Source organism: Lepisosteus platostomus, chromosome 13 (genome assembly GCF_059453375.1).
Source record: "Lepisosteus platostomus isolate fLepPlt1 chromosome 13, fLepPlt1.hap1, whole genome shotgun sequence".
NCBI classification, from domain to species: Eukaryota; Metazoa; Chordata; class Actinopteri; order Semionotiformes; family Lepisosteidae; genus Lepisosteus; species Lepisosteus platostomus.
This window is the reverse complement of record NC_142623.1, coordinates 4,982,263-5,009,357: the sequence shown is the minus strand read 5'-3', so window position 1 is coordinate 5,009,357 and position 27,095 is coordinate 4,982,263. Positions and strand designations below refer to the sequence as shown.

Sequence of the window (27,095 nt, the reverse complement as noted above, 5' to 3'; positions counted from 1 at the left end):
CCCTGAAGAAGTACAGGCTCAGTGACCACAGCCTGGCCATAGAAACTGGGCGACACAGGCAGACCTGGCTGCCCAGAGAGGACAGGCTGTGCTCCCACTGCCAGCGGGGAGAAATAGAGAAATAGAGACAGAGGCGCACTTCCTACTGCACTGCGACAAATATTCTGGGATTAGAGAAACATTCTTCCCTAAATTCAGAAATCTGATCCCAGAGTTCCCACACCTGCCAGAATCACAACGTGTCCCAATCCTACTGGGAAAGGGAGGTGGGAACTTAGTTGAACTGGCAGCCCAGTATGTGATCTCCTGTCACAGCCTGAGGAACAGTGAGTCTGTCTCCCTATAATGCTCCATATGTTTACAGTATATGTAAATATTTTATTATATGTCTGTAATATGTCTGTAGATTTTACTTTATTTTTATTTTTTGTTTTGTTTCATGTTAATTTTATTTTATTTGCTTTGGTAACACTGCTTTTACTCATCGGTCATGCCAATAAAGCATCTTGAATTGAATAAACAGAAAATATTCTGTATAAGAGGATCTACAGGCAGGGTCTTCAACAAATTGAAGCAAAACTTTTCACCCCCTATTGAACTTTGGCCAGAGTCTACGCTCTCATACTGTGGGTCTGTTCTGAAGATAGTTCAGATAGGTTTATTACTCCAACAGCGTTGAACTGAAAAGCAGAAAACAGGACTCATTCAGGCCATGTCCTGTCACTTTCGAGTGTTATCTGGCATCGTTTGCTTTTCCATTGCAGGCAAAGTCGATCGAGTAACTATTCAGGTCTGAGGAACATGGCTTCCGCCGTGTAGGCTGCTGTAAGGGCGACTACAGCACGTTTTTTATATCACAGTATAACGTTTAAAGGACGCTCATTGGTGTTCGGATAGTTGTTCCTCATAAATAAAACGATGCTTTTAAGCAGAGCTATTAAATCTGCGTCGTGTCTACGAGAATGGAGTTTTATCTCAAGTATAACACAAAACATCTCGTTACTAACATCACCACAGGGTCCTCGCTTTGCGGTGTCGGCACGACCTCTATCGCACTGTTTTCATTCCCGATGGACTGCAGCTCAACAGGAGTCTCGCAGTAAGTACTTTATATATATATAGTGACACAGTAACTGTGCCAGAGACTGGATCGCAGTTACAATAATTTCCCGGTTATTACTATAATATAAATATTCGCTTTGCCAGGTTTAATTCGATTAGAAGCGTCCGTACATTAAATAATGTTTAACATTTGTTGGAATGCATTAATCAATTTAGCGTGGATGCCTTTGTTTTAATGTGATTTATTTTAAATTTTACCGTAGAGAAAGGGAAATGTGTTGTGCGCTTTGCGAACGGGTAGTCGGTTTGGTGTTGCCACCCTGATGACAGTTAAATAATAAATCTCCCTCTTCTCCAGTAGAGGGCATTCAGGCTCTGTAATAATAATAGTTAATGGGCCAGTAAAGTCAGGAATTATATGGGAATAAACATGTTAAGTGACATGCCAATAGCGTTTCAGTTGTGTTGCAAGAGCGCCATTCATATCGCACAGTAAATGTGGATACCCATCGTGGGATATTTATGTTCAGAATGTCTGTTTCTTTGACGTTCAGGAAGAGATGATTGCGAATTACTAACGCCACCCTCAATATTTAAAAGAACGTTGTGTAGAGATATTTCAAGGAATAAAATGCAAGAAACGCGTAATTCGGTTTTTTTTGTTTTTTTTTCTTCCATTAAGTGCCAAGTCTGATCGAACAGTTTGATCTAAACCGCCATCAGTTTTAAACTTAGGTTAGGAGGGTAGAGTAACCAAGCCAGGGGATGTCCGTATTGGTACTGGCGCGCTTTTATTTTCTACGTTGGTGTTGGTCAACGAGTGAGCAGACGGTCCGTCAGACTCAGCAGGTATTCATAGTCTTTGCCCACAGCTCTCACGAGTAAAAGAGTGTGGCAAGGTTTTTAATAGGGGAGGTGAGCTGGTCTGAAGGTTATTAACAGTAATTCCTTGTGTCTGCACTGCCCTTTTTATATATACTGTGGACTCAGTTCACCTGCAACTGAAAAGCCGCACCAGTTATATTCACAGACTTTTTTTTATTTATTTCAGAGGCAATGTATCCGTTGGAAAGTTAGGTGCTGTGAAAAAAAGTAGCGACCAAACTTTGGTGTTGTGTGTAATGGAATTTGTTAACATGCAAACACCATTGTAGTTATTTTGTTCTTCTTGTCCTTTATAAGCTAAAATTAAATAAAAAAAACATCCTGGTTAGGACGATCAGGATGTGGCAAACCATAACGAGTCTCATGTTTCCTCCCTAATGCACACTCATGCACTGGCCCACTACATCAAACTTACAGATCACTGATGTGCCTCGAAGTGCTGCATAAAACCACTCTGCTCGGAAGAGTTCGCAAATAAGTGCTGGGTGCTAGTAATGTATCAGTTTGACAGATCACATGTTGTTGTTTTCAACACCCTAAAAGAAAAATGTGTGACAGCACTATGGTGTATAACATATTAACAATTTGATCTTCATTGGAGAAGGTATTCGCATTTCTCATTAGGGTATCTCCCAAGGCCTAATCTCTCATCTTGAAATAAAAATGAGGTGCACCCTCTAAAGGCAAAGACTATTTCAGTATTTTACAATGTGATCAGTCTATTGCATTCCAGAAGATGTATCTTGTTAGTCGGTGGGTTTCAGTCTGTTTTAGCTTTTTTCTTTGTTGTTTTGTACTCACCAGATAGCAGCAGTGTTGTCCAGGCTGTACGAAACTATGTTCGTGCTGTCCGAAAAAAGCAAGGTATGTAATTGAAATGCTGATGGTTCCTCCTTAACATGCAATCTTTATTGCACTAACACATGGTGTGACACATGGTTTCTCAATTTTTCAAGGGAAAGCCATTGAAAGGCAACAAAAGTGTTTAAGGTCAGAACTGATGAAACAAGAGCAACATAAAGATAGATTTATGACTTGGGGAGAAAAATGGAACTGCACATAATTGAGGCTTAACCCCGTTATCAAACCAAAGGAGGCGAAATACTCTTAGAATTACAACATTATAAGTGTTTTGCATTTCTCGGTCAGAAATCATATTCTGCTCAGTAGGTGTGTGTGGTTGTGGAAGCTGACATCACACATTCTGACCCAGCATGTCCAAGAGGTGATCATGCTGGGCGAATAGGCACACACACACACACACACACACACACACACACACACACACACACACACACACACACTGCGTCAACACAGGACGTTCTGGCAAATGCATGTGGCCTGCACTGTCATGCATACAAGGGCATAATTTTGCACAAAGCAGGGCACAAGAACATTTTCTCTGTGGTGCAGGAGCCATCAATAATAGGTGTGATCTTCAGCAGTCCCCTGTTGCAGCCTTTCTGTCACACCTTCACATGGTCTGCTGGAACATCACAACACAACGTGGATGGTGCCCGTCCTTGTGTCTGTGTTGCACTCTCTGCTTGCCATCAGAACAGTGAACTGATACTTCTCGTTGAATGCAAAATTGCACCATTGTTGCATTTGTCTCTGTGACATTGCATGGTTGCCCCATGTTAGTTATTGAGTACCAAGCCTTCATCCTTCATCCTGGGGCCTCCATATTATTGTATAGGAGCTGATGTGGCCATCAGTCTCTGCAATGGTGCTGGGTACAGGACAGTGCCAGACACGGAGGTGCCCCAGTACTAATCTTGCGCAGGGTGGTGTCACAGGTACCCTGGTTGCCGTTTGTGCAGACCTGTTTTTGAAGACCTTGGCCATTACTGTTCCTGCCTTCAGCATCCCAATGGTCTCTTCCTTTCCTCCTGTATTTTGTCTTGGCTATAATTGGTACATGTTTTCACATCCTTTTGTATCCACAGAGATAAGTCAGTGAAATAATTTTACTGATTAGTTTTTGAATGTATACATCTGGGGAATTGTTGAAATCAGAATCATTTGTTGTGTTTTTAATGCCTCTCAATATATACAGACTACAGTGGTCATTCATATAAGGATAGGACTGAAATGCTGAGAGCGTAAGAATATTTTATCTTCCACTGATTCTACCATATTCTTCCATCTGACTCGTTGCTTGTGAATGAGTAGATTTAAGTTGCAGTAGGATTATTTCCATTTTGATTGCAAGAGTTCTTGATCATTAAATAGAAACAGAAGTAGATCATGTTTTATTTCACACCTTTTAGACTTTATTTTGATAGCCATTTTACAGATTACATGACCAGATCAGTACAGTACTTGTTTTTGAAAGCTGAAATGTCTTGTGTGCTATCACACTGTAAAAACCTCTTCTCTTTTTAGAAATGGAATGTGAAGTAAAAGAACATTGTGAAATGTTTTAGGCACGTCTTAATGTTTTCAGATAAATCTGGTGCCTTTGTGTCCCAAATAAATTACAGAATATATTTGTGTTTTGCTTATATTCACAGAGGTCCCTAGTCAGCTGGATGACCTGCCAGCGACAATGTTGAAAATAGACTATGCTGCTGTTCAGATGGCTGAAAAGTATGTCTTAGATTTCTATTGCAGTAGGTGTTGAATCAGTCAGTATATAAATTAAACCGCTGACCATTATGTCTGATTCATGAATGAACTTATGTGCAGCTTTACTAACTCAACTACAGACTACAAGTCAATGTTTTACAAAATTATGTAAATGTATTTTTATTTTACTAACAGCTTGAAATCAAAACTAACACCTAGTCTACCGTTTAGATTAATGGGAATATGCATATTAATTTATACTCCACTTTTTTCCGTGAAATCAACTCGTACATTTGTGAAACTTAATTTTTCAGGAGTCATCAAGGAGTTTCTCAGGCAGTGGGTTGGTTTTAGTGTAGGCTAGAAATAGTCTCTATCTAAATAATAAATAATAGGCCTGAATAGTACAGTATAGTTAAAATAGTTCTGTTAAAATAAATGGCACATACTTCCCACCCTTGTATGTTTTATATAATTTATCTATTTTATCTATTGCTTTAAATAGAGATATCACTTCAATATCATATCACTGTGCTTCACTGCACATCAGTTCTGAATACCTGAAAAGAAAGTAATGAAGTAAAATGTTTTTTCCTATTTTTAACCTAAAATGTATTTACCAACAGGGCTGATGACACAGTTAAGAAGCTCTTTACATTAGAACTTGCAAGCCATGTAAGTACAGTTTATTTTTTCTCTTTATGTACTGTAGTTGTGCGGCCTGTAACAAGACCTATCTGCGACCTGTCTCAGGCAGTCTTTGTTTCTTTTGATTGTGCTGTAAGTAGCTCAGTTCAGTGCTACTGCAAAAGGAAAACTGTTTCAGTCAGGAAGTATACATTGCAGATTTCCTGAAACAGTAAAAGCTGAATGATTTAAACTGCAAGAATTACATTTTTTGTGTTTCATTGACAGAAAGAAAAACTCAGGATTAAAAAGGAGCAGCTGATGGCTAAGGTAAAAAGAAATGAGTCAGACCGAGGATCCACAGAAGTGCAGGGTAAGTTTCTCTTGTGGTATGTTTAGCCAATGGGAAACTGGCTATATTGGCAGGAATGAGAGTCATGTTGGACTGGTACTGGTCTGTTTTATAACAAGCAATCCACCTCTTATTACAACAATGACAAAGAATGCCTGATAGTCAGACAGATCTGCATGCTAAATGTGATGGATTTTCAGATACAACACTTTGTATAGACTGCCCATAAGCTGCTACTTTTTAATCCTGAAAAATGTCATTCTTGCCGTTTTAATCATTCAGCGTTTACTGTTTTTGACGATCAAATGACGTGCTTGGTTTCTTGTTGTCTAAACTGTTGTATTAATAACAGTCCACGTTGTAACAGTAGAAGACATTGACACACTGTAATTATCTTGTACCACTTGATTGTGTTTAAGATGTCTACAGCAGTTTATTTTCTTTTTAAGTGGAAAATGGTTTTCATTCAGTCCTGTAAATCCTCCTGGTGCAACTGTTGTCATTAGGAACAAGAAGCACATTGGGGTTTTTTAGAAGTTGCTTGTATTTGCTCTAATTTTCCCAGGCATTTTACATTTTTTTTATTTTTCCCACCTCAGTGGCCGTCTTGACAGCAAAGATCCGTAATTACCAGGAACACTTGCAGTATCACACAAAGGTATAGTGAATGAAGCCTTAGAACATCTCAATTATTTTCACAGTATCATTTTTTGCCACTTTCAGTCTGTATTTCAGCTGAGAGGGAGCATTTTAGCACCTTCTCACCGCTTGTGTTGCTAGTGTTGCAGATGCTGCAAATGTTTTATGACCATCTTAATACTTTATAAAGGAAGTTCTTAAACCTTCCACTTGACAGTTTTTAAACCTTCCACTTCACAGTTTTTGGGGAACTACAGCTCCAATTTCTCAGATCAGCTATTAAATCCCAGTAACAAAACTAATTAATTGAAGGAATAGAAAAATTGTACAAATGTCAAATTAAGCGTAAAATCGTGAACTTTTTGAAAGACCTTTGAGTCGCCATGTTGTCACAGACCCCTGAGTGAGAGCGGGAGTTCACAAGAATTGTGAAGCGGAGCGGCCCTTCTTGATCACTAGTCACTGTAATGACTAATGTAATGCAACGTATGAGTGAAAGCACAAGCTGTACAGCAGATATTCCACCGCAGAAAGTTTTCATCATGATCTGCATGCAGAGTTAAAAGTCCTGTTGGAACCAAAATTGAACTTATTAGGTTGCAGTCCATCATCACTCCTTCCTTTGGAAATGTCAGCGATAACAGTTTTGATGTTTTATTAAAACGTGTCAGCATCTTAAAGCAAAGTCTGAAAACATTTTCTTGGTTTGGATTGGCATTACATTTTGCCTTCTTTTTCTTCCTGATGGTCCAATTGCAATGTCTGGGCAGGACAAAGCGAACAAGAGACGGATGCTCATGGCCATTGACAGGAGGAAGAAGCTCCTGAAGTACTTGAGGCGCACTCGCTATGACCTGTTCGAGAATGTCTGTCAGCAGCTAGGAATCACCTACACCTTCCCCCCAGAGTACTACAGAAGAGTCACCCGGCGCTGGGCTGCCAAGAAGGCATTCTGCATTAAGGTCTGAAACTCAGGGATGTGTTGCTAGGTGTTCTTTGTGAAACATAGTAAGGTGTTCACAACTCCAGTCCTGCCGGTGGGCTGCCGTCTAGTGGTTTGATAAACATCTTAATATTCTCAGCACCAAAAGAACTGGAGAACAGTGTTGAACTGTTCCATTTCAGTCAACAGTTGGATTGGTTAAGGACTTAACACTCGGGTGTTCATTGCACCTGAACTGTTATTAATGAGAGCAGTACCTGTCCCCTCTCCCACAAGCTAGCTATCCTGTACCCTGAGCAGCTAGCTCTTGCCAGGCGTATAATTCAGATGACCCACCAAGGTCATTTCAGAGGATGCTTGTACCTGGACCGTAGGTCTCCTGGGCAGGAACACGGTTGGGAGAGGTGAGAGTAGCTGATTAAAGATCTGACAATTCCAAAGCAGGTTGGCATAAAAAAGAAAAAGTAAATGGAAAATTCTGTTTTTTTCAGGTGAATGACTGACTTTTAAGTTCTGTATACATACAATACAAGATTGTTTTCTTTTAAAACCTCATTGTACCTTTCACAAAGCTGCTTAGACTTAAGACCAGAATGCTTCTGGAGTAAAAACTTCAAAGAGCAGGATGTGGTGCTGGTGGTTTAATGGGAGGACATCCTTGTTTTCTGGCTTTTAATAACTCAGCATAATAGTACGAAAAAAGAATTCATCATGTTTTTTTAGTGTAATTTCTCCATGTTTTTAAACGGCAAGTTTGGAAGAGTGAGATGTAATCACTGAGTGACTCCAGCCTCTCGTCTCCTCTGGAGGTAATGATATGCACCTGTCACTCCTAGGTTTTCAATGAAGTTCAGAAGCAGAAAGCCGCAGAGAAGAAGAGACAGAGGGAGGCAGCGACACTGAAGGAAGAGTCAGCAGACAAACAGAAGGGGGTGGATGGATCGCCCGTTTAGTGAATAGAGACCTGAGGCTGGACATGGATACTATATTAATAAACCATACTTATCCCACCTACTGACTAAAAGCAAAAAAAAAGATGTTTTTCTGTAATGTGCTCATTGATATGAATAATTATTTCCAGTATAAATTTCTGAGTCTGTTTTTTAACATTCTTTTGTGCTATTCATGCCTTTTGGTGTAGAATGTTTCTCTTCCTGTGACCCCATTATTGTTTTGTGTCATATCTAGTAATGTAGGTTTTCTGATTTGATTTGGTGCAGTTTCAAAGAGCACAACAAGAGTACTTGTTACACAAAAAGTCAGATTTATCTTTAAATATCTGACACAAAACCGAGCACCGTTTACTCTTTAACAGTCAGACACAGGTGGGGATAAAAGTGATAAAGGCATAGGCATATTATACAAGGCAGTCATCTTCCTTTCTGAATCATGTCACTTATTCTTTTAAATGACCTATTTAAGGAACATACACAACACTATGTACATTGATGTAGATGCTGTAATACAAACTTGCATAATAGTGATGAGTTACTTCCCTTGGATTATAGCTTTAAAAATGTTTAAGAGTGTTAGCAAGTTTTGGTAAGCAATTCCTGTTTTTTTTTAGACAGCACTTAAATGTGTTCAAATATTGTAAGCTTTTCAACTGGAAGATAGATTATTTCAATCTGCTGAAGTCAGCTAATTGATATCTCTGGCTACGGTTTTAATAGAGATAATGTGGAATTATTTATACTCACATTGAACATCAAAATCAACTTTTCTCTAATACTTTATCAGGAAACTGTCATTTTACTGAGTAGAATAATGACTCAATTCAGTGTGCCGATTTATATTTTCCATGGGGGTCTAATGTGAATGTCACAGGTTAGCAGCATGTTGCCGTTACATGACACATTTCACACTAGGCTGCAGGACTGAGCTCATCCCACAAGTGTTCATTGGGGCTCTGGTCTTCTCTAGCAGGGCCACCGAGGCCTAGCTGTCCCTTTCTCATCTCGCAAGAAAGCTTGTGAGCTCAAGGATTTGCATTGCCCTGCGGGGATGTTGTCACATCATCCATCGGGATGAGCCTGCAGCAATGGAAGAAAGTGAGGACAAAGAATCTGATCAGTGTAGCTTCATGCCATCGGTAACTGCCGGTGGAGTTCTGTAGCAGCTAGACACCTCTCCTCAGACATTACGGTTGCTCTGAGATATGCAACAAGTGCCATATCACTCTGAATGCCAGAGCCAAATTAATGTTCATCTGGGTGGTCTCCACAAAACCTCAGTTAATCTCTAAAGAAGGTCTTTGACTAGCCACCTTCTCGCAGTTAAACTGTGGTTTAAAACGGTCATGAAAATGGAGCAAGTGTGCTTGGGTGTTCATCTAGGGGAGGTGTTGTGACTTGTGGTCTCCCAGATTGGGTTTTATCGCTGCCTGACTGCATTAGTGCATTTTCCAGCGTACTGAAGATGTCGTTCTCTTGATAAGCAAAGCATACTGGTTCCTTTCAGTGTTTTTCTTGATATTCGGTCAATCGGCTTTCTTACTAATGAGGAGATTAAGTGCTTACGTACCAGTCAAAACCACTTGACTGTCTCGGAGTCATGAATGATCAGATATTTAAAATTACGCCAGCATTTACTCAATATCCGAAATCCATATTTTTGTTCTCCAAAACCATATATGCATAAAAGGTTTCTTTTGATGATTAAAATATTTAGTGTATCAACATACTGTATTACACCATATTGTCGTTAAATCTTGAGTGACACAAGAAAGTATAATTTCCTTTTTTTACTGGGTAGGGAGCCAATAGCTTACTTTTGGAAAGAAAACTAAACTGGTCAGTGAGTCTGTGGAACCATGGGACTTTTAAATTAAATTACTGTTTTTATTATCTTGAGTTCTGTTATGGGATCTCCTTACATTGTGACATGGAACAGCTAAATGTATATACCACAACTTTTGGAGCAAGAATAACACCTATATACTCATCTCTGCGTCACTGCTATTACTTCATTTCCTGTGTTTAAAAGCCACCTCCACTCTTACAAAGTGACAGTATCGCTGAGGTATTTGGTAAGTAAGCATATTTTTTAAGTACCTCGTTTTCTGATTGGTTTTAATTTCAAAATTGACACGTAATGTGAAATTTACTGCAGATTGTTAGCATGAAATTGTGGATTATTTTAGATGACAACCATTTCCCCTGTCATTCTAGAGTTTTATATACTATATATCTAAAATTTATTTATTCAATTAACTTGAGACCTTCTAAACTTTTTTGCTGTTACTGAATCTCTTCTATAGAGATATGATGATGTTTTCCCTGTGCTTTATCTGAACTTATGAGCAATTTTGAATCGGAAAGGGAGAGATATTAGTAAAAGGTTCAATGGTATATTGTATAGGATTTATACATGTAGAAATTACTAAAACATAGATTAACAGGCTCGTGGATGTTGGGGAGTTTTGAGATAAGATATTTTCTCATTATTTGAAAATGATGCACAGTCTGAGGTATCACTTCAACAGAAAGTGTTTTTTTTTTTCGGTTTCCTTTTGATAAAGCAGAGGTGTGGGATTGTTGCCGCACCATGAACAAAACCTTAGTGTCTTCAAAAGTTTTATTTCTCTACACTATTCAGGTAGAATAACTGGAAGAGGAATGATGCAGTACAATGGGAATAAAAGCAGTGGTTTTCCAATTTTGCATTGACCAGAATTTGTATGTTCAATGCTAATGGCAGTTGTTCTCAAAGCAGGAAGTGTGCTGCTTGGCTAAGAGATGTTACAGCATTCAGAATTGCTTCATGTTGTGGGCAGTTTTTGTCACCTCAGAGTTTCCTTTTTGTAGAGCAAGCATTATGTTACTCTTGAAAGACTCCAGTGACAGGAAAGACAATCTCATAATGAGACTTTGCCAGATTAAAGGAGAGAAATAGTTTAGAAATTAGCTAATCAAATGGCGCAAGAGGACCTCCATGTTTAGCTGTAACAAATCTTTGAAGACGCCTATAAGCTCTACTGGGATTGTATCTACAATACATACAGTACAGTAACTCTTGTACTGTATTGTATGTATTGTACTATTATTATATAATTCGTTACACTGTGGCTGTGTTGTGTGTGTTAAGCTGCTGTTGCACTGCAATTTCCCTCACGGGATCAATAAAGTATCTATCTACTGCAAACATACCGTCTTCTGATATCTGCAGTGGGTACTTTCTCTAGTTATTTATTTTCCATTGTCTTTTTTAACACCTGGATGTCACTGCCTCTTTCTCTGCCGTTTGTAGCGGTTACCATCTTCTGATTAAAATGTCAACCCCTGCCGTCACTCAGCAGCCTGGAATCACGTCTTATGGCACCAACGTTCAGACAGGCGAATGGAGTACAGGTCTCTGCTCCTGCTGCAATGACATGCTGGTCTGTAAGTATGGCCCTTTAGCATGCCATAACCCAGAGAAGACTACCAAAGCCACTTGGTTCTTCTGTTTTTTTCATGTCGTGTAGAACAGTGGCCATTAGAAGGTGGTTTTGTGCCCAGTAACTGTATTTGGAGAACATTCAGAGACAGCGATGTTAAGCCATGTTTGGGTGTAGATTCTTCAAAGGGCTGGATGAGGGGGGTGTTTCTTCTACTACACACTGTCAGCATGGGTTTTTATTCAGGGCACAGATCAAATTAAGAAGGGATGGTTCGGCCTTCTTCACACTGCCCCGGAACAGCCAATGAGCAGGGCAACGTTTTTAAGAAAAATGAACTCTGGCTTTTGCAACTTTGTAACTTATATTTTTCCTTCTAAACTTTGTAACTCTGTTACTTCTAATTTTTACTTCTATTTAATGGAAAAGACAAATGCCTCCTCATTCGTGTTACGCAGTACTACCCATCTATCACACATGGGAGGTAACAAACAAGAGCTGGCTGTTTAGTTCCTATATTGCGGATAGAAAATTGTTAAATAGCTCATTGGTTCCACTGTCTCCTCCAGATGTTTCTTGAATAGTCCCAAGCGGTTCACTTCAGCTAACAGTTTGCTTAGGCTGGCTGGGCAGTTTGTTCCGATGGATCATTAAAGAAATGATGAATACACTATCTAGTGTATAAATTAATAATTGTGCATATAGCATTTTACTAATGTCATTATTTGTTTTCCTTTTAGGTTTTGTGGGGTTTTGTTGTCCTATGGCAGTGAGCTGTTACACCGCTCATTTGTATGGAGAGAATGTGTGTCTGGGTTGTATCCCAGGCGGGACTACAGCCTTAAGGACACACATGCGGCTGACATATGGAATTCAGGTATATGACCCTCACAAACTTGACCGGAGACTGCGGGAAAGGCCTTACAGAAATTCTCACTATGATAAATTCGCGTTGTCGTTTTTTAGACCAACGTGTGCATTGAAACCCATGTCACTTTTTCGTTAGGAGTTAACTGGGAGGCACACGAAAGTGTGACGTCGGCGTCTTCAGTTGGCCGGTGTGATAAGACGTTCGCATCATGTGAAGTGCATCACCACCTCTCATTGAGATGGGAGATTAACAGCTTCAAACAGCAGCTGAACTGCAGTCGAGTTAATGCTGTATTTATGGTGCAGCCCTGGTCATTGTCTCATCGTTTGTCGATCTGCTGCAGGGAACGATCTGCAATGACGCGCTCATGACGTGCTGCTGTGGCCTGTGCGAGAGTTGTCGGATGGCTCGGGAAGTTCGGATCCGGAATGGACAAGTCTAGAGCGAACCTGAAGATTTGTTTTGTTTTTCATTAAGTTCCTGTCTTCTTTGTCGCACCAGTTTGTGATCCACCTCGGTTTTTCCCGCACATAATTAACACTGTGTTCTGTTGAAAAAAAAGCCCACTGTCCAAAAAGTGTTCCCTACAAACAATCACGTTTCACTAAGATTTAACTTCATTTTCCCCACTTGTTATCTTGTTTTCCAAGATTGCGGGGGGGAATAAATTGCTAATGTGTTCAAAAACTAACTTAATCGTTTTCATCTTCGATAACACGCCGAACAATGAACTAAGGAGCTGCGGATACCTCCCAAAGCCTGCGTGGTCTTTGACAGCAGTGCAAGCTACAGGTTCGTACATTCACGATAATAAAGCAATAAGAGTTGAATAAGAGAGCGCGTCTCCTTGCTCACACATCAACACACAGGACGGTGCGCTCAGGCTGCGCGGCTGTGGCCGCTTCAGTAAAACCGCTCCTGATTGGCTCCCGTGTTTCGTGACCTGGCAACCGAGCGAAAACCCACGGACGCTTCATCCCACTGACACCGCCAGCGAGCAGGGCAAAGGACCCGAGTGAAAATAACCGGGTTCACAAACCATCATATTCGGCGACACGTTGGCAAGCAGCCAGGCACCTCGCTGAAACCCCCCCGTCTTATTTAAAGCGGACCTCGACACACGAACTGGCAGAAAAAATGTCGATGAGGACCCTGCCCCTGCTTTTTATTAATCTCGGAGGGGAAATGCTCTATATCCTGGATCAGCGGCTGCGAGCCCAGAATATCCCCGCTGATAAAGCCAAGAAAGGTAAAGGCGAATTAAAATGTAAAATCCAGTCGCTTGTCCGCGATCGGGGAAAGGGAAAGGCGACGATATCGACCTGTTTTCGCTCCGGTGCGGTCCCGTCCCCCGGTCTGTTCCGGGTTGCGGGGGCTCCCTGTCAGCTTCACTGTTTGCTGGAAACCAGGAATAGAAAACAAAAGGGGGGCATTTGACGTAGCCTAAATCACAAAGGCTCATCAATAATAATACGTTTACCTAAATAGGGCTTCATTGCAAGCTGAGAGATTTCACCTTATTTTTTTTCAAATGTTTTCCCGTGCCAAGCATCGATTAGTGGGACTGCTGCCTGTGATCTGCCTGTTGTGAATACTCACAAGAACTTGATTTCCCCAAGAGAAATTCCTTGCGTTTATACTGGGATGTGGGATTTGTCACAAATGCCGAGACAGCCGTTGTCTTTCCTCGCACCGCTGTGTATCTGATGCGTTAGTGTAGTGGGTGCAGACAACGTTTGTAGTAGTTTTAATGGGTAACCTAGTGTCTCCCGTTGAAGTGGTTTTGAAACATGTTTCAAAATGAAGTGGTTTTGAAACATGTACAAGAAATCACACGGGTTCAATGTAAGAAATTCCTGTTATTGATTCAATTTCTGTCACGCATTGCTTTAATTTACTCTTGTATCTTAGATCCCTTTTTTTCTGCTCTCAGGAGAGTGAGATGGGGGGGTCACTTTCAACTAGTTTTTGGTTGACTGCGCAGCCGTGTTCATGTATCTCCTGTAAGCATCCATGATATGTGACAATGCTTTTTCTTCGTTTTTTGTGCTTAGCGAAACGCTTGAGAAAAGCTCACAATAAAAATAAAAAAGCACCGTTTCTAAACATTTATTTTTGAACACATCTTTTATTTGTAAACGCTCCATGTAGCTGATTGGACAGATGGAGACAGGAAAAGAGGTAACTGCTTGTAAAAGTATGCATACCCTGCAGTAGATGTTTGGAGTGGGGATAGACACTTGAAAATGAACTGTTGCAAAGCAACAAGTGTATGGGCACATGCAGGAAAAGCATTACAGCCCTCTTAAAGTTACACTTTTTTTTTTGTAATTCAAGGAAAATAACATCTGTCCTTAACAAACTGAAAGAATTGAATATTGTTTTTTTTTTTTAAATGATTGTGAAGGTTGAATATACAGTGCATTGCAAGGGTATTCACCCCCTGTCTACATATTTATAAAAGTGAATATTTTAAAGAAAAAAAAACATTAATGTTCAAACAGAACATGTTTATGAGTGAAAGAAGTTAAATATCTGTGAAAACGTTACATAAAACCCAAGAACTATAAAATGTCAGTTGCATTTGTATTCACCCCATTTGCTGTGAAAAACCCTAATTAGTTCCAGTGCAACTATTACTTTGACAGTTAGTCAATTAGTCTTAATATGTGTATGATAATCACATGATCTCAGAATAAATTTCTGTGTATCTCTAAGGCCTCACCATCAGATAGTCTTCAACTTGAAATTCACCAAGGAGCTTTCAGAACCACCTAGGAAAAAGTTTGGGAGTTAGGAAGAGCATCCTTTTGAGCAGGATGAAGTCGATAGTCAAGAAAAGTAAGCTCTGTTGTGCTAGAAAGGCTCTCCAGAGCAGGTTATTCCTCCAGATTGAGTGGATGGGCAAAGAGGAAGCTGGTTTGGGTTGTGAAGCCAGTGTGGACTTTGAGAGAGCCATGCCCATTTGTGAACAATGTCCCAGTCGCTCCACAACACTCACCTGCGCGGTCGAAGGCCATCCCACATCCCCTGTGGAGTCCACAACAAAGTATGGAAGTGATACTGCAGACATGACAAACATTTTTGTGTGGTCAGAAGTGGAAAAAGTTGGTCCCAATGCAAGCATTACATCTGGCCCAAACCCAATACAGTACATCACAGTCAACTCCTTCACTGCTCTCAGGCAGGGTGGGGGCTGGATGATGTTCTGGAGCTGGATCTCACCAGCAGGGAATGGGAAGTTTTTCTAGATAGAAGGGAAAGGGTCAGTCTTGGAGTAAACATGCTTTAATCCACTAAAGACCTTAAACTGGTACAAGGCCATAGCTAGACTGAAGTGTCTTAACAAAAATATGAATGTCCTTGAGTGACCCAGATATACATTGGTGGCAAGATCTGAAAATTGTGGTCCATCAGTTAATAACTACCAACTTAACAAAACATGGAAAGGTGATGGCTGAAAATTAAACTATCTCAGTAGGCAAAATTGTTAGAGATGTATCCAAAAAGACTGGCAGCTGTCATTTCACTCGGGTGTTTTCATGAAGTACTGACTCAGGGGGGTGAATACTTATGTAATCACTATTTTTTACTTTTTTATTTCTGGTTGTGGTTTTCATTGATTAACTTAAATATATAAAATAAAATTTAACTTGCTTTGCCCTTTGTGTTCAGATTGAGCATTCAAGTTTTGATTAAAATATTCACTTTAAAAATAATTGTATGCGTCAGGTTTTGAAAAAGCACACTGAAATCTAACAATATTATGCAAAAGTGTACTTAGATTTTTAAATGTTTCATTTGGACATTTAGAAAGCACATTTTAAAAGGCTTTTCAGAACCAAGGAAAAATCTGATTTTTAATTTTAAAAAAAACTACTCGTTGTTAGATCTAATTTAAGTTATATGATGTAATTTGAGATACTCTCTGTATAATGTCTGCCATTTTCTTACCTGGGTAAACGCACACACTTACCTACAAATTCATTTTTTATTTTTTCTTTCCTTTAAACAGGTAATTAAAGAGGCCCAAAGTTTAGTTTTTGTAGTCCTAGGCCTAATGTTTCCATATTAGTTGGTGCCAGTAAATGATGTATACTGTATAACTCACATTCTGATTGTGTAAATTAGTGGCAAATTATAAGGATATTATAAGGATATTTTTTGCTGTTCTGGAACATTTGCTATAACAGCAATAACAGTAACGCAAATTATATGAAAACTGAAATCTAAAAAATGATACTGCTTATTTTGTAAAGTGAAAATTACCCACTAATTAAAGAAACCTTGATATTTTTACTTCATTTGAAAAAGACAGTATCCTAAGTGATCTGTAAATGTAGTTCTCTATCATGTAAAACTGTATGTGGAAACAATAGTTACATTTTGAATAAATATGAAATTCATGGATATGTTGTGACACCTGTAACGCACTGTTTTAGAAGGTTTTATGTTTTTTTAGTGCTCTATCACAAAGAATGAGCCTTAAATTTCCATTTTTTTTCTGTCTAAAGTGACACCACCTTGGTGGTGTTAGTTTGGTGTTGTGAAACCTAAATATATCTTCCCACTCTACTCATAACTTCCTCTGCTTGTCACCCAGCTGAGCCTGTCCATTTTCTGTGGTTTTTATCATCACATTCTGCTAAGCAGTATAAGTATTTTCCTGTCAGCCCTGTCACTGCTTTCTGCAAGCTTTCTACTGCTTTTTAATTCCATGCAACATGGCTCAGTACAGATCTTCCTAAACTGGAGGAAAACTGCTCTCTCATTCTGCTGTTGGTGAATTATTACGTTGTCCTATTAAATACATTTTTGCAAGTACATTTGCTTCTTTCATTTTAGTCTTCACATTCAATGAAGGTGCAGCATGAAAAATCGGCTAATTAACGGGCTTTCTTTCATCTATATTTACTTTTTAAGCATTGTGCTTGCAGATTATGTTATTCATCTGACCATTATAAGTAATCCAGTCTGTATGATCTAAGTCAATGTTAGGTGCATAGATTTGGGAAATTCTTCATGCACAGGCCTCCCAGAACCTAATGCAGCAACTGTTAAGCAAGTGGCCTCACACACTGTCACCAAAACAAGTGCTCGTTGTGATTAAACACACAATTAGGAAGAGAATTCCTTAGTGATGGTGGAAAAGTAGAAATTGTAGTGTGAAGTTTGTAATGACTGTAGATTTTCTTGGCAGAAACCAAGAAAGGATATTCATAAAATAGTTAACAAAAACATATTAAATAAACTGTTCATAGAATATGATCCCCATATCTCATCTTATAACTCCAGATTCCAGATAAACATTAAGTGGTTTCCCTCCCATATGTACAGAGTTTGAAAGGCTTTAAAGCTCAAGTATTGCACGACAGACCATACACTGCTGAGGATTTAAAGGCAGAAAAGGAATAAGAATGTTCTTCAGTTTCCACTGTGTTGATATAGATTTTGCATGCCGATGTGCTTGAACACAGAGGAGGAATTATTGAAAGTATGAATGTCCTTTGCTTAAGTGTAATTTATTATCTTAATTTGAAGTCTGAAATTATTTTAGATGCATGAGTTAAGGTCAGATGAATTCAAAATCACAGTATATCTGCAAGCATATATATGGAGAAAGATACATATAGAAGAAATAATATAATTGACTCAAATTATGAAATACTTTCATAATTTCCAGAAAATTACAGTGCTTAAAATTAAAAATCTCAGTGGAAACAATTTTTTTTTTTTCTTAATTCAGGACAACCATTTCAGTGAAATACTTCTTCCTACTTTGTAGCATGACAATGTCTTTGTTTTTCACTTAATTTTAACAAATGTAATCTGCAAGCACGACACTTGATACGATTTTTTTATGCTTGTGCTTGTAATTTATGTTTTTCTTTTAACTTTTCCCTCTCTAGTTATGAATGACATCATCACTACCATGTTCAATAAGAAGTTTATGGAGGAACTGTTCAAACCCCAGGAGCTCTACTCAAAGAAAGCCCTGCGGACTGTGTTTGACCGGCTAGCTCACGCCTCTATCATGAGACTAAACCAGGCTAGCATGGACAAGGTATTTAGGAATAATATTTAATAGTACCGAAGAATGCTTATGATGGTTTCTCAGTGACTTAACCACGAACAGCACTCTCTCTGAGTGTAGGTTCATTCTGATGGCCCAGATGTTGCAAAAAAAGGATATGAATAATTGTGTACTGATCACAAGGTTGGAGACCTGCAGAAATGAGTGTGTACTATATACTCATTAGTACACCTTGTTTCCAGATTGTTTTCTGGATTAAAGATGGTATCCGTGGTTGCTTGTATATTGTGCTTACCTTTCTGAATTAAAAACACTTCACTTCACAGTTGATTGGTTGGATACTTGCAGAACTATTTCACCATTCAAAACAAAGAAAAATAAATACATTTTCCTTTTTGTCTGCAGCTTTATGATCTAATGACCATGGCTTTCAAGTACCAAGTACTGCTTTGCCCAAGGCCTAAAGATATACTCTTAGTCTCCTTCAACCACATGGATGCTATCAAGGAATTTATCAGAGATTCTCCAAGCATTCTCAACCAGGTGGATGAGACTTTTCGACAGCTCATAGAGGTAAGAGTGATGACTCGGATTTGATGGAAAAATTTAGGATTGCATCGGATTATCACCGAAAAAAGAATTGGTCATTTTTTACCTAACACTTGAGTCTAAGTGTTGGTTCTCATGAGCTGTGGTGTTTCTGTGTATTAATGAGCCTACGTTGTTTTTTCTCCTCACCTTATTTTCCTTGAATAGATGTACAGCTGCCTTCCAGCTGGTGAATTTCAACTAGTCAGACAAACCCTGCTCATATTCTTTCAGGACATGCACATCAGGGTGAGTCATAACATGTGCTGATGGATGATTCACTGCACGCCCAGCTGTGTATTGCATGTATCTACTCACTCGGTTTGTGCTTGCACACATATGGGTTGTTAATGATTAAAAATCATTAATCATTTATTTAAAAAAATCTAAAATCATGATATTGGTCAATTTGGTGCTTGATAAAAAATCAAGCTTATGCAAAGTCTTTGTTCAACTGAAGGTTAGTAGCCCAGCTTTCACACCTGACTTAATGGGGATCTTGGTAACCAATGAAATTATTATATGCAGTACATCCACACCAAAGAAATGTGCGCTCTGTTAGTAAGTGCAAACAAACAAAAAAATATGCTGAATTTTTTTTATGTCTGCAGGTGTCCATTTTTCTAAAAGACAAAGTACAGAATTCCAATGGCCGGTTTGTGCTGCCTACATCTGGGCCTGTTCCTTGGGGAACTGAACTTCCAGGGCTCATCAGGTAGTGTATTCATTGACAATACCCTGCAGTAGGTTACATTACTCCTTACTGTTCTAAATGAAGATCTTAAACCATGTGAATATCTGAAGGATTAATGGCTAAGGATTAATTGATATTCCTCTGTTATATACTGTATGATAGTTTTGAAAATCTTTGAGCTACATAATTTATCTTTGTGTTTGTAGACTTTGTTTTCCTGATTGGATTAGACAGTATTCTTTGTGGTTAATTAAAGTGTTTGTTTTGACTTACAACACACTTTTTTATCATTAAGATTAGTAATAGTCTAAGTGCGAGGTTTGTTTTTGTGATTTCTTTCTTAGAATATTCAATGGCAGTGGTGAAGAAGTGAAAAGTTTAGAGTTCCCTAGCGGAGGAAATTATACAAGTCCTCTGCGGGAAGGATCTTTTGACCTTTATGGTGAAAGAGTAATTAAACTGGGCACCAACATGTAAGTATCATTACTACATTTACTACTCAAATTAAAACTCAGTAATAATTAAACAGGGATGTAATAAAAATGAGCCTTGACACACCAGGCTCATTTACAGATACAGCTAGAAGAAATGAAGTGCCTGATTGCCTTTGGATGATTGATGTTTCATTCCAGCCTGCAGTGTAACATGATGTTACTTGCTGGTGGTTTTGAAAATGTTTATGCTGCATCTTGTATTACAGGTATAGTGTAAGCCGCCCTGTGGAAACACACATGTCAGGAACATCCAAAAGCTCTGTGTCGCACACCAAGGTGAGATGACAGAGCACACAGGTCCGGACCTGATGTCTTTTTCCAATGTATTTCCAGCAAATGTTAATTCAGAGGGTGTCCTAACAGAAACAGAAAGTACTTCTAACTGTGGAATGGCTGACATGCTCTTTCCAAACTTAAAAACTCAAATCAATGGAAATAAACTTGTCAAGTGTCGATCCTTTTCGTAATCTGGAATTGGCAATTGCTGGAAATTCAGATTGTGGCTATCTGTATCTACGGAATTGCCCTGATGATCTGCAGATGTACACCTTCAACACTTGAACTTGAGCTTTATTGCCAGTACTGGTACAATGAAATTCTTACTTATAGAAAGTCTCTCGATTGTTAAAAAAAAGCGCATCAAGGCAATATACAAACAAAAAGTAGACACTGTACAAGTCGACAAGTAAACAGTTCAAATGTAAACAATGACTGCAGATGTGCAATAAATAAAATTACAATGAGGTAGATGGTGTAGGTGTGGTCCGAAGGGCATGGCCAAATGTGTTCGCCAGTCGCACTGCTTGTGGGCTGTTGAGGAATCTGGTGGTAAGTGTCCATATGCTCTTGTATCTCTTGACTGAGGGCAGTGGGGTGAAGAGCTCATGTCCGGGGTGGTGACTGGCCTCTGTGATGGCCAGAATTCTACCATAGCAGGGGGCCTCATAGAGCTGTTTAATCTCTGTGAGACCACGGCCGATGATCTTCTGGGCCACATTCACTGTTCTCTGCAGTGCTTTTCTCTCGAGAGAAGAGGTGTTGCCGTACAACGCGGTGATCCCATTAATGAGGATGCTCTTGATGGTGCAGCGGTAGAAGTTCACCAACACAGGTAGTGGCATCCCCCATCGCTTGAGGCACCTCAGAAAATAGAAGTGCTGCTGAGCCTTCTTCAAGACAATGTCCATGTTCACAGTCCAGGTTAGATCATTAGAAATGTGAATTCCCAAAAACCTAAAGCTGGTGGTTGCATCAATACTGAGTGGGCTGTGAGTCTGCGGCCTGTGTCTCCGAAACTCCACTATTAGTTATTTTGTTTTAAAAAACCTATCACTGACATTCTTTTGACATGCTACAGGCTGTACAAGCTCCACCAAGCCTAGCAAGAGAATTAGTGCTGATTGGGGGAGAGGCGTACTGATGGTAAAGGCCAATCGGAAATTTAGCCAGGACGCTGGGGTTCTGGGTAACAGCCCTACTCTTTTCGAGAAACACCCTGGGATTTTTAGTGGCCACAGAGAGTCAGGACCTTGGATTTAAGTCGAAGGACGAGGCCTTTTTACAATATAGTGTCCCCAACACTATACTGGGGCATTAGGAGCGCCCCCTACTGGTCCCACTGACACCACTTCCAGCAGCAACCTTAGTTTTTCTCCAGGGGGTCTCCCTTGTAGACTCACACCTGCTTAGTTTCAGTGAGTTATCGGTTGCAGGGTGATATGGCTGCTTTAAAGTAATTTTGGAGCTTTGTCAGTAAGATCGAGTACAAATTAAAAAAGTGAAACTCCAAATGAAAGGTGAACTGCCTGTTGTTGGGAATATCTCTGTTTCTGAAACTAAAATGTTTGATCCCCCAGGAAAATGCTGCCCCTAATCCTCTTGCAAAAGAAGAGCTGAACCTGCTGGCCAGATTAATGGGAGGTCTGGAAGTCAAGAAGCCTGCAAATACTGATGGAGGGTTTCGGGTCAACTTGTTCACAACAGACGAGGAAGAAGAGTATGTTTTCTGATTTTTCTGTTTTTATAATCCCAGATCACCCAAATATATTCATTCCTTCACATTTACATTAAATACTAAAACTAAACTTTGAGATGTCTTGAGATAGAAACTCATTTTGTATAGATGAAGGTGCAAGTTAGTATTTTGTTTATATTTTGTAACTGATGTGTGTTGGATTGTGAGAAATGTGTGTTGAATTTATATGTCTTATGAAACCACTCTGTTTTTACTATTTTACTTTTTCACAGGGAAGCTTTGATATCAAGGCCTCCAGAACTTTCATACCAGGTTATAAACATACAAGCTACAAAGGTAAGAATAGCATTTTTACACTTCAAGTTGGCTATTTAAATTTTTTAACAACATGCAAATTGAACAGAAGTTAGATCTGGAGTCAAAACTATACTACTTTCTTAACCAAACATAAGGCCAAAGCTTTGCCCTAAGACAAGCATGGGGAGAGTGAATCTGGAAAACACTGGTAAAGCAAATTCTGTTGTAAAATGGGTACTATTAATGTAGTTAACTAAAAAATCAAAGAAGTCAAAAATTAGCAGTTTTTATTGTATTTCATACCCAAAAACAAGTAATCTAGAAGTAAAAGACCACAGGGAGACCAATTATGAATTGGTTTTGGAGAGAGACTTCCTGCAGTATGGTAATTCCATAGAATTAAGGCTACAAATGTTCTTGATGTTTCATGTTCTGAGCTAAAGAAAAACAAAGTTAATCAAGATTAATCAGCCTTCTTGTTCTGTGATTGTGCTGTGGTTCCCTGTCGGTGACGATGTCTGTCAATGTCAGGACCAGCATGCGAACGCAGAGCTGGCTCGTATCATGGGGGAGTTCACGGAAGAGCCAGGACCGGCCCAGAGCCCGGGCAGCAAGGGGGACAACCTGCTGGCCATGATGGATGGCCTGTGACATTTCCCAGAGGCTGCTGGGACAGGAAGACAAGAGGGATCTTGCAATCACCAAACTTTTATTTTCACTGTGCAGACATGACTTGCTGCTAGCCTGGTACCAAAAATGTGAAGAAGTCATTCAGACTACGAGTATAAGGGTGTTTTGTTCGTCATTTTCATAATAGGATTTTTTTTGTACTCTCGTGGGAAAGGTAACGGGGGGAGAAAGAGTAGTGTGCAGGAGTTGTAAGATGAAACCCAGCAACCATGAGCCACTTGAAACAAATATTCAGCCTCTCTCTGTGTGGTTTCCAGGAAGGGGTTGAGATGTTCCCTGATTGGATAAATCAGTTCACTTTGGGGAAGACTCCGATTCACACGGTGAGAGACGTAGGAGCGTGCCAGTTTCAGTTTAGATTGTCAAGTCTTTTGTTTATTTAAAATGGTTTCACTCAGTAGCGTAGATCAGAGTATTCTGACTAACGAGACCCGGGAAAGCCAGTCCATGAGCCCTTTTGACTGGTTTTGGTGAACATTGAAAACGAATCAGCATGTCGTGCAGCTGTATATCCAACTGCTGTGGTTCACGTCAGGGTCAGGAAAGTTTTCAAGAGCTATAAAACAATAAGTAGCAACATATGGAATAAAACCAATAGAAAATAGAAACTATGGAACTTGTTATTCCGTAAAATTAACTCCATTATAAGCCTTTTCCTACTGGCGAACACATATGAATGTAAGTAATTACAAATGTAGATACTGTATTTAGAACTTTGTAAGACACTGTGCCGTCTCAACTTTGTTGCAGGCTGAATCCGTCTGTACAGTTTAATAAAACTTTGCCTTCTTTTCCATCTGCTGCTGAGACCTGCTTGTTTTAGTTGGGTCTGTTGTGATTTTAAAGTATCTTCTTCATAACAGTCTTTTTTCTTTTTTTTTTTTACACGGATGAGCAATCATGAAATTTCTAGTGAGGGCATTACTCAGTAGATCATGCCAGTAATGGGTAATTCTTTTTGGTGGGACTCTATTATTTTAATGTCAGGTCAGCTGTTTAACCTGTAAAGTACTTGTCTCAGTCACTGTGGTGGCTGGAAAGAAGACATTGAAGCAAGTGAATAGCTATATTGTATATTCAGTGGGTATGATATTACATTGTGAAAATTTCATATCACTGATGTAAAGAGATTTATTTTGCAAAGGGAATATATATATATACCTGACACCTGAAGAAGGCTCCACGACCGAAACATTATATATATATACAGTATGTTACATGCATGTAGCTGTTTATGTTAAAATAGAAATTGTCCTTTCTCTTCATGTTGTTATTTTTTGTTGTGAACAGAAATACTATTGCTTCATAGGAACTTAATTATTTTTTCTACTTGATGAGATAGTATTTCTAAGATTCCTGGCAAGATTTAAGAAGTCTGTGTAAAGGTGCCTCTGTATGTATACTCTCTTGTTTTCATGTCTAAAGCTTTTGTTATTTAAGTGAATGTGTTGTAGAAAAGGGGAACTCAGCAAAGAACACAAGCACTTGTCTTTATTATCCAAAGGAATGGGTCCAAAATGATTTAATCGTATCTAACACTGGGAACAGTGTTAATATTCAATACTTATTGAATAATATTTAGCAAATAAGACTATATTATAAAATGGGATTTTTAAGATTTTGAAGTTAAGTATACATCTTAGAGCTAGAAAATAAACAAGTGGAATGTGACTACTACAATGCGCAAATCTTGGACTGTTGCTCAGATATAAGAAATAGAAGATATAAGGTATTCTAAACATTTTAATGTGTTTTGTAGACTTTTATTTTTAGACCGTTTCATAACACAGTGAAAACATCAGTGTATCCTTCTGATGATCAAATGATTTTTAAAGGGAAAAACGTTTTTTTCTGTTTTTTGATGAGGCCCTGAGAATACCTATGTTCTGTTTGAATCTTGTTTTAAAGAAGGTAAGTAAATCTGCTTAACTAAACAATCATTTATTACCTGTGCAATTGCTATTTATGTTTATTTCAATGACTCTACTGTGATTAGTACAGTGAGTTATTTTTTGTTAAGTTATATCGAGATGTTCAATAAACATACATTCATGACTTAATGTTCTGTTTTCGTATTACAAATTGGCTTAGGATCCTAAACAGATGCTGTTTTCAGTATAACAGGTGACGAGCAATCCACTTTTCAGCACAAACTCCAAAGTATTTGCAGTAAACCGCCGCTAGAGGGGGGTATGACTGCATAATTTTTTTTTTCAGAGGCGTGACGTCTAATGAAGGAGCCTTCTTTGACATCATCAGTGTGCTAGAAAGACACATGCAAGGTAAATAAGTTTGGGTTTTAATTGTATAATTTCCTTGTGGGCAGATTTTATGATTCGCTTGGTTAATTGGCGCAGGGCGACTTCGAGAACGACGTAATGCAGTAGTGAAACTAGTTTGAAAAAAGAACTGCAAATACTGTATAACCGAGATGATTAGACTGTTGAAGTAAACTTACTGAAATAGGTCAAGCAATCATTTCCGCGACCTCGTGAATGTTTCAAGGCATTTTGCAAAGCATATTTTCACATTTTAAAAATGAAAACATGCATGTGTTTGGGTTTTTTTGTCTGTCTATGATAACCAAAACCCGCGTCCCGATATTCAAATTTTAAGACGTTCGAGTAGCATGCGCAGGCTGCAAAGGGAACAGGTAAAGGTTTATTCCACGCTGAAAAGAAGAAGACTCCACAGCCCGAAACGTTGCGTCTCTCTTCTTTTCAGCATGGAATAAAGCCATACAAGCTACTAAGGTAAAAAAAAAACTCTTCCTGTGCATTCAAATTGTAAGCATGGTGTTTTAAAGAACCTTTGACTCAAGTGATCTCCTGAACTAGTTTGCTCCTGGCTTACTACCAGTAAAGACATTTAATATGCAGCACGCACATCACTTTATTGGTACAGTTTAAACTGCGTTTCTTTAGGATTCTCCGGGAGAGAGGGGGTGGTGGGGGGGATACTTCTGCCCTCCTTTAAATAAAAACCTGTCACTCGTTCGTACAGAGCACGATGGCGGTGTCCCATTCGATCAGGGAGCGCACCATCGCCGAGAACAGCCTGGTGGTCCTGCTGCAGGGGCTGCACGGCTGCGTCACCACGGTGGACCTCCGGGACGAGAGCGTGGTCCGGGGCCGCGTGGTCAACGTGGACGCGTTCATGAACGTCCGCCTGGAGGAGGTCGTGTACAAGGACCGGCGGGGCGGCCTGCGGCGGCTGGACGACTTCTTCGTCACGGGGCGGAACGTCCGGTACGTCCACCTGCCGGACGAAGTGAACATCATGAAGACTATCGAGCAGCAGCTGGAGAAAATCCACCGGGTCAGGAACTTCGGTGGGGACCGGGGAGGGAGAAAGGAGTACCTGAAGAAGACTCAAACGTGACGGGCCGCGACCGAGTCTCGCAACACACTCGTTTTGCCTGGCAAACTCACAACAGGTGAAACTACCCTCTTACAGCTGTCGAGGCTGCTGGGATTTCCTGGTCATGTGTTAAAATATCTGGATGAAATGTGATTTTCTTTATAAACCGTGACAGAAGCTATTGTGGTTTCGTTTTGGATTTGGAGGCCATGCACTGCTGTACAAATGATCTTGTCCTTGTTTTTAAACGCCGTGACCGAGGTTGACGACAACGTGCGGCAGACTGCCTTTTAAGAAGGGCTATGTAGGGTGTCAAGGATATGTTTCGAATTCTGTAAATAAAACACGAAACTGTTTTCATATGAAATCCGGAAAGCAAACGCTGTTTTCATTGATTTTTTTAATGCATTTTTAGGAGACGTTTCTTGCAATAAAACTATATAAAAAGTTGGATGTTGTGGGTAAAAATCAGCAAGGAAATGTCTGCCTTTTTTGCACAAAAAGATTACGAAAGTGTGTTTTGAAGACCCAGAAACTGTGTGAAAATTACAGCTTTTTGCAGGGTTTGCCTACTTTGGAATTAATCCTCCCTTGGAATTGATGACATTTGATTTAATAAAAAATCTTCTTCTTTT

General features: G+C 39.4%; 4 protein-coding genes across 5 annotated transcripts; all 4 read left to right on the top strand.

Moving 5' to 3' along the window:
* Positions 1–771: 771 nt before the first annotated feature.
* On the top strand, positions 772–8,166 carry mrps15 (mitochondrial ribosomal protein S15). The gene is made up of 8 exons (XM_088602750.1): positions 772–1,099; positions 2,752–2,811; positions 4,464–4,539; positions 5,145–5,193; positions 5,434–5,518; positions 6,097–6,155; positions 6,907–7,098; positions 7,916–8,166. Exons 1-8 carry the CDS (start codon positions 919–921, stop codon positions 8,030–8,032), a joined length of 819 nt encoding a protein of 272 aa, XP_088458876.1. The 5' UTR covers positions 772–918; the 3' UTR covers positions 8,033–8,166.
* Positions 8,167–10,085: 1,919 nt separating this feature from the next.
* Positions 10,086–13,161, top strand: ponzr11 (plac8 onzin related protein 11). Its single transcript, XM_088602752.1, has 4 exons — positions 10,086–10,107; positions 11,328–11,461; positions 12,198–12,334; positions 12,672–13,161. The coding sequence occupies exons 2-4, from the start codon at positions 11,350–11,352 to the stop codon at positions 12,768–12,770; spliced, it is 348 nt and encodes a 115-aa protein (XP_088458878.1). The 5' UTR covers positions 10,086–10,107; positions 11,328–11,349; the 3' UTR covers positions 12,771–13,161.
* Positions 13,162–13,309: 148 nt separating this feature from the next.
* oscp1b (organic solute carrier partner 1b) lies at positions 13,310–23,896 on the top strand. 2 transcript variants are annotated; one of them, XM_088602748.1, is made up of 11 exons: positions 13,310–13,577; positions 14,480–14,509; positions 18,238–18,392; positions 18,768–18,935; positions 19,119–19,199; positions 19,562–19,665; positions 19,989–20,117; positions 20,345–20,414; positions 21,995–22,134; positions 22,386–22,449; positions 22,942–23,896. In XM_088602748.1, exons 1-11 carry the CDS (start codon positions 13,466–13,468, stop codon positions 23,059–23,061), a joined length of 1,173 nt encoding a protein of 390 aa, XP_088458874.1. In that variant the 5' UTR covers positions 13,310–13,465; the 3' UTR covers positions 23,062–23,896. The 2 variants fall into 2 exon arrangements, with proteins under 2 accessions (XP_088458874.1, XP_088458875.1); XM_088602749.1 differs by lacking the exon at positions 14,480–14,509.
* A 2,213-nt stretch (positions 23,897–26,109) lies between these two features.
* On the top strand, positions 26,110–27,095 carry lsm10 (LSM10, U7 small nuclear RNA associated). The gene has a single exon (XM_088602751.1). It carries the CDS (start codon positions 26,110–26,112, stop codon positions 26,479–26,481), a length of 372 nt encoding a protein of 123 aa, XP_088458877.1. The 3' UTR covers positions 26,482–27,095.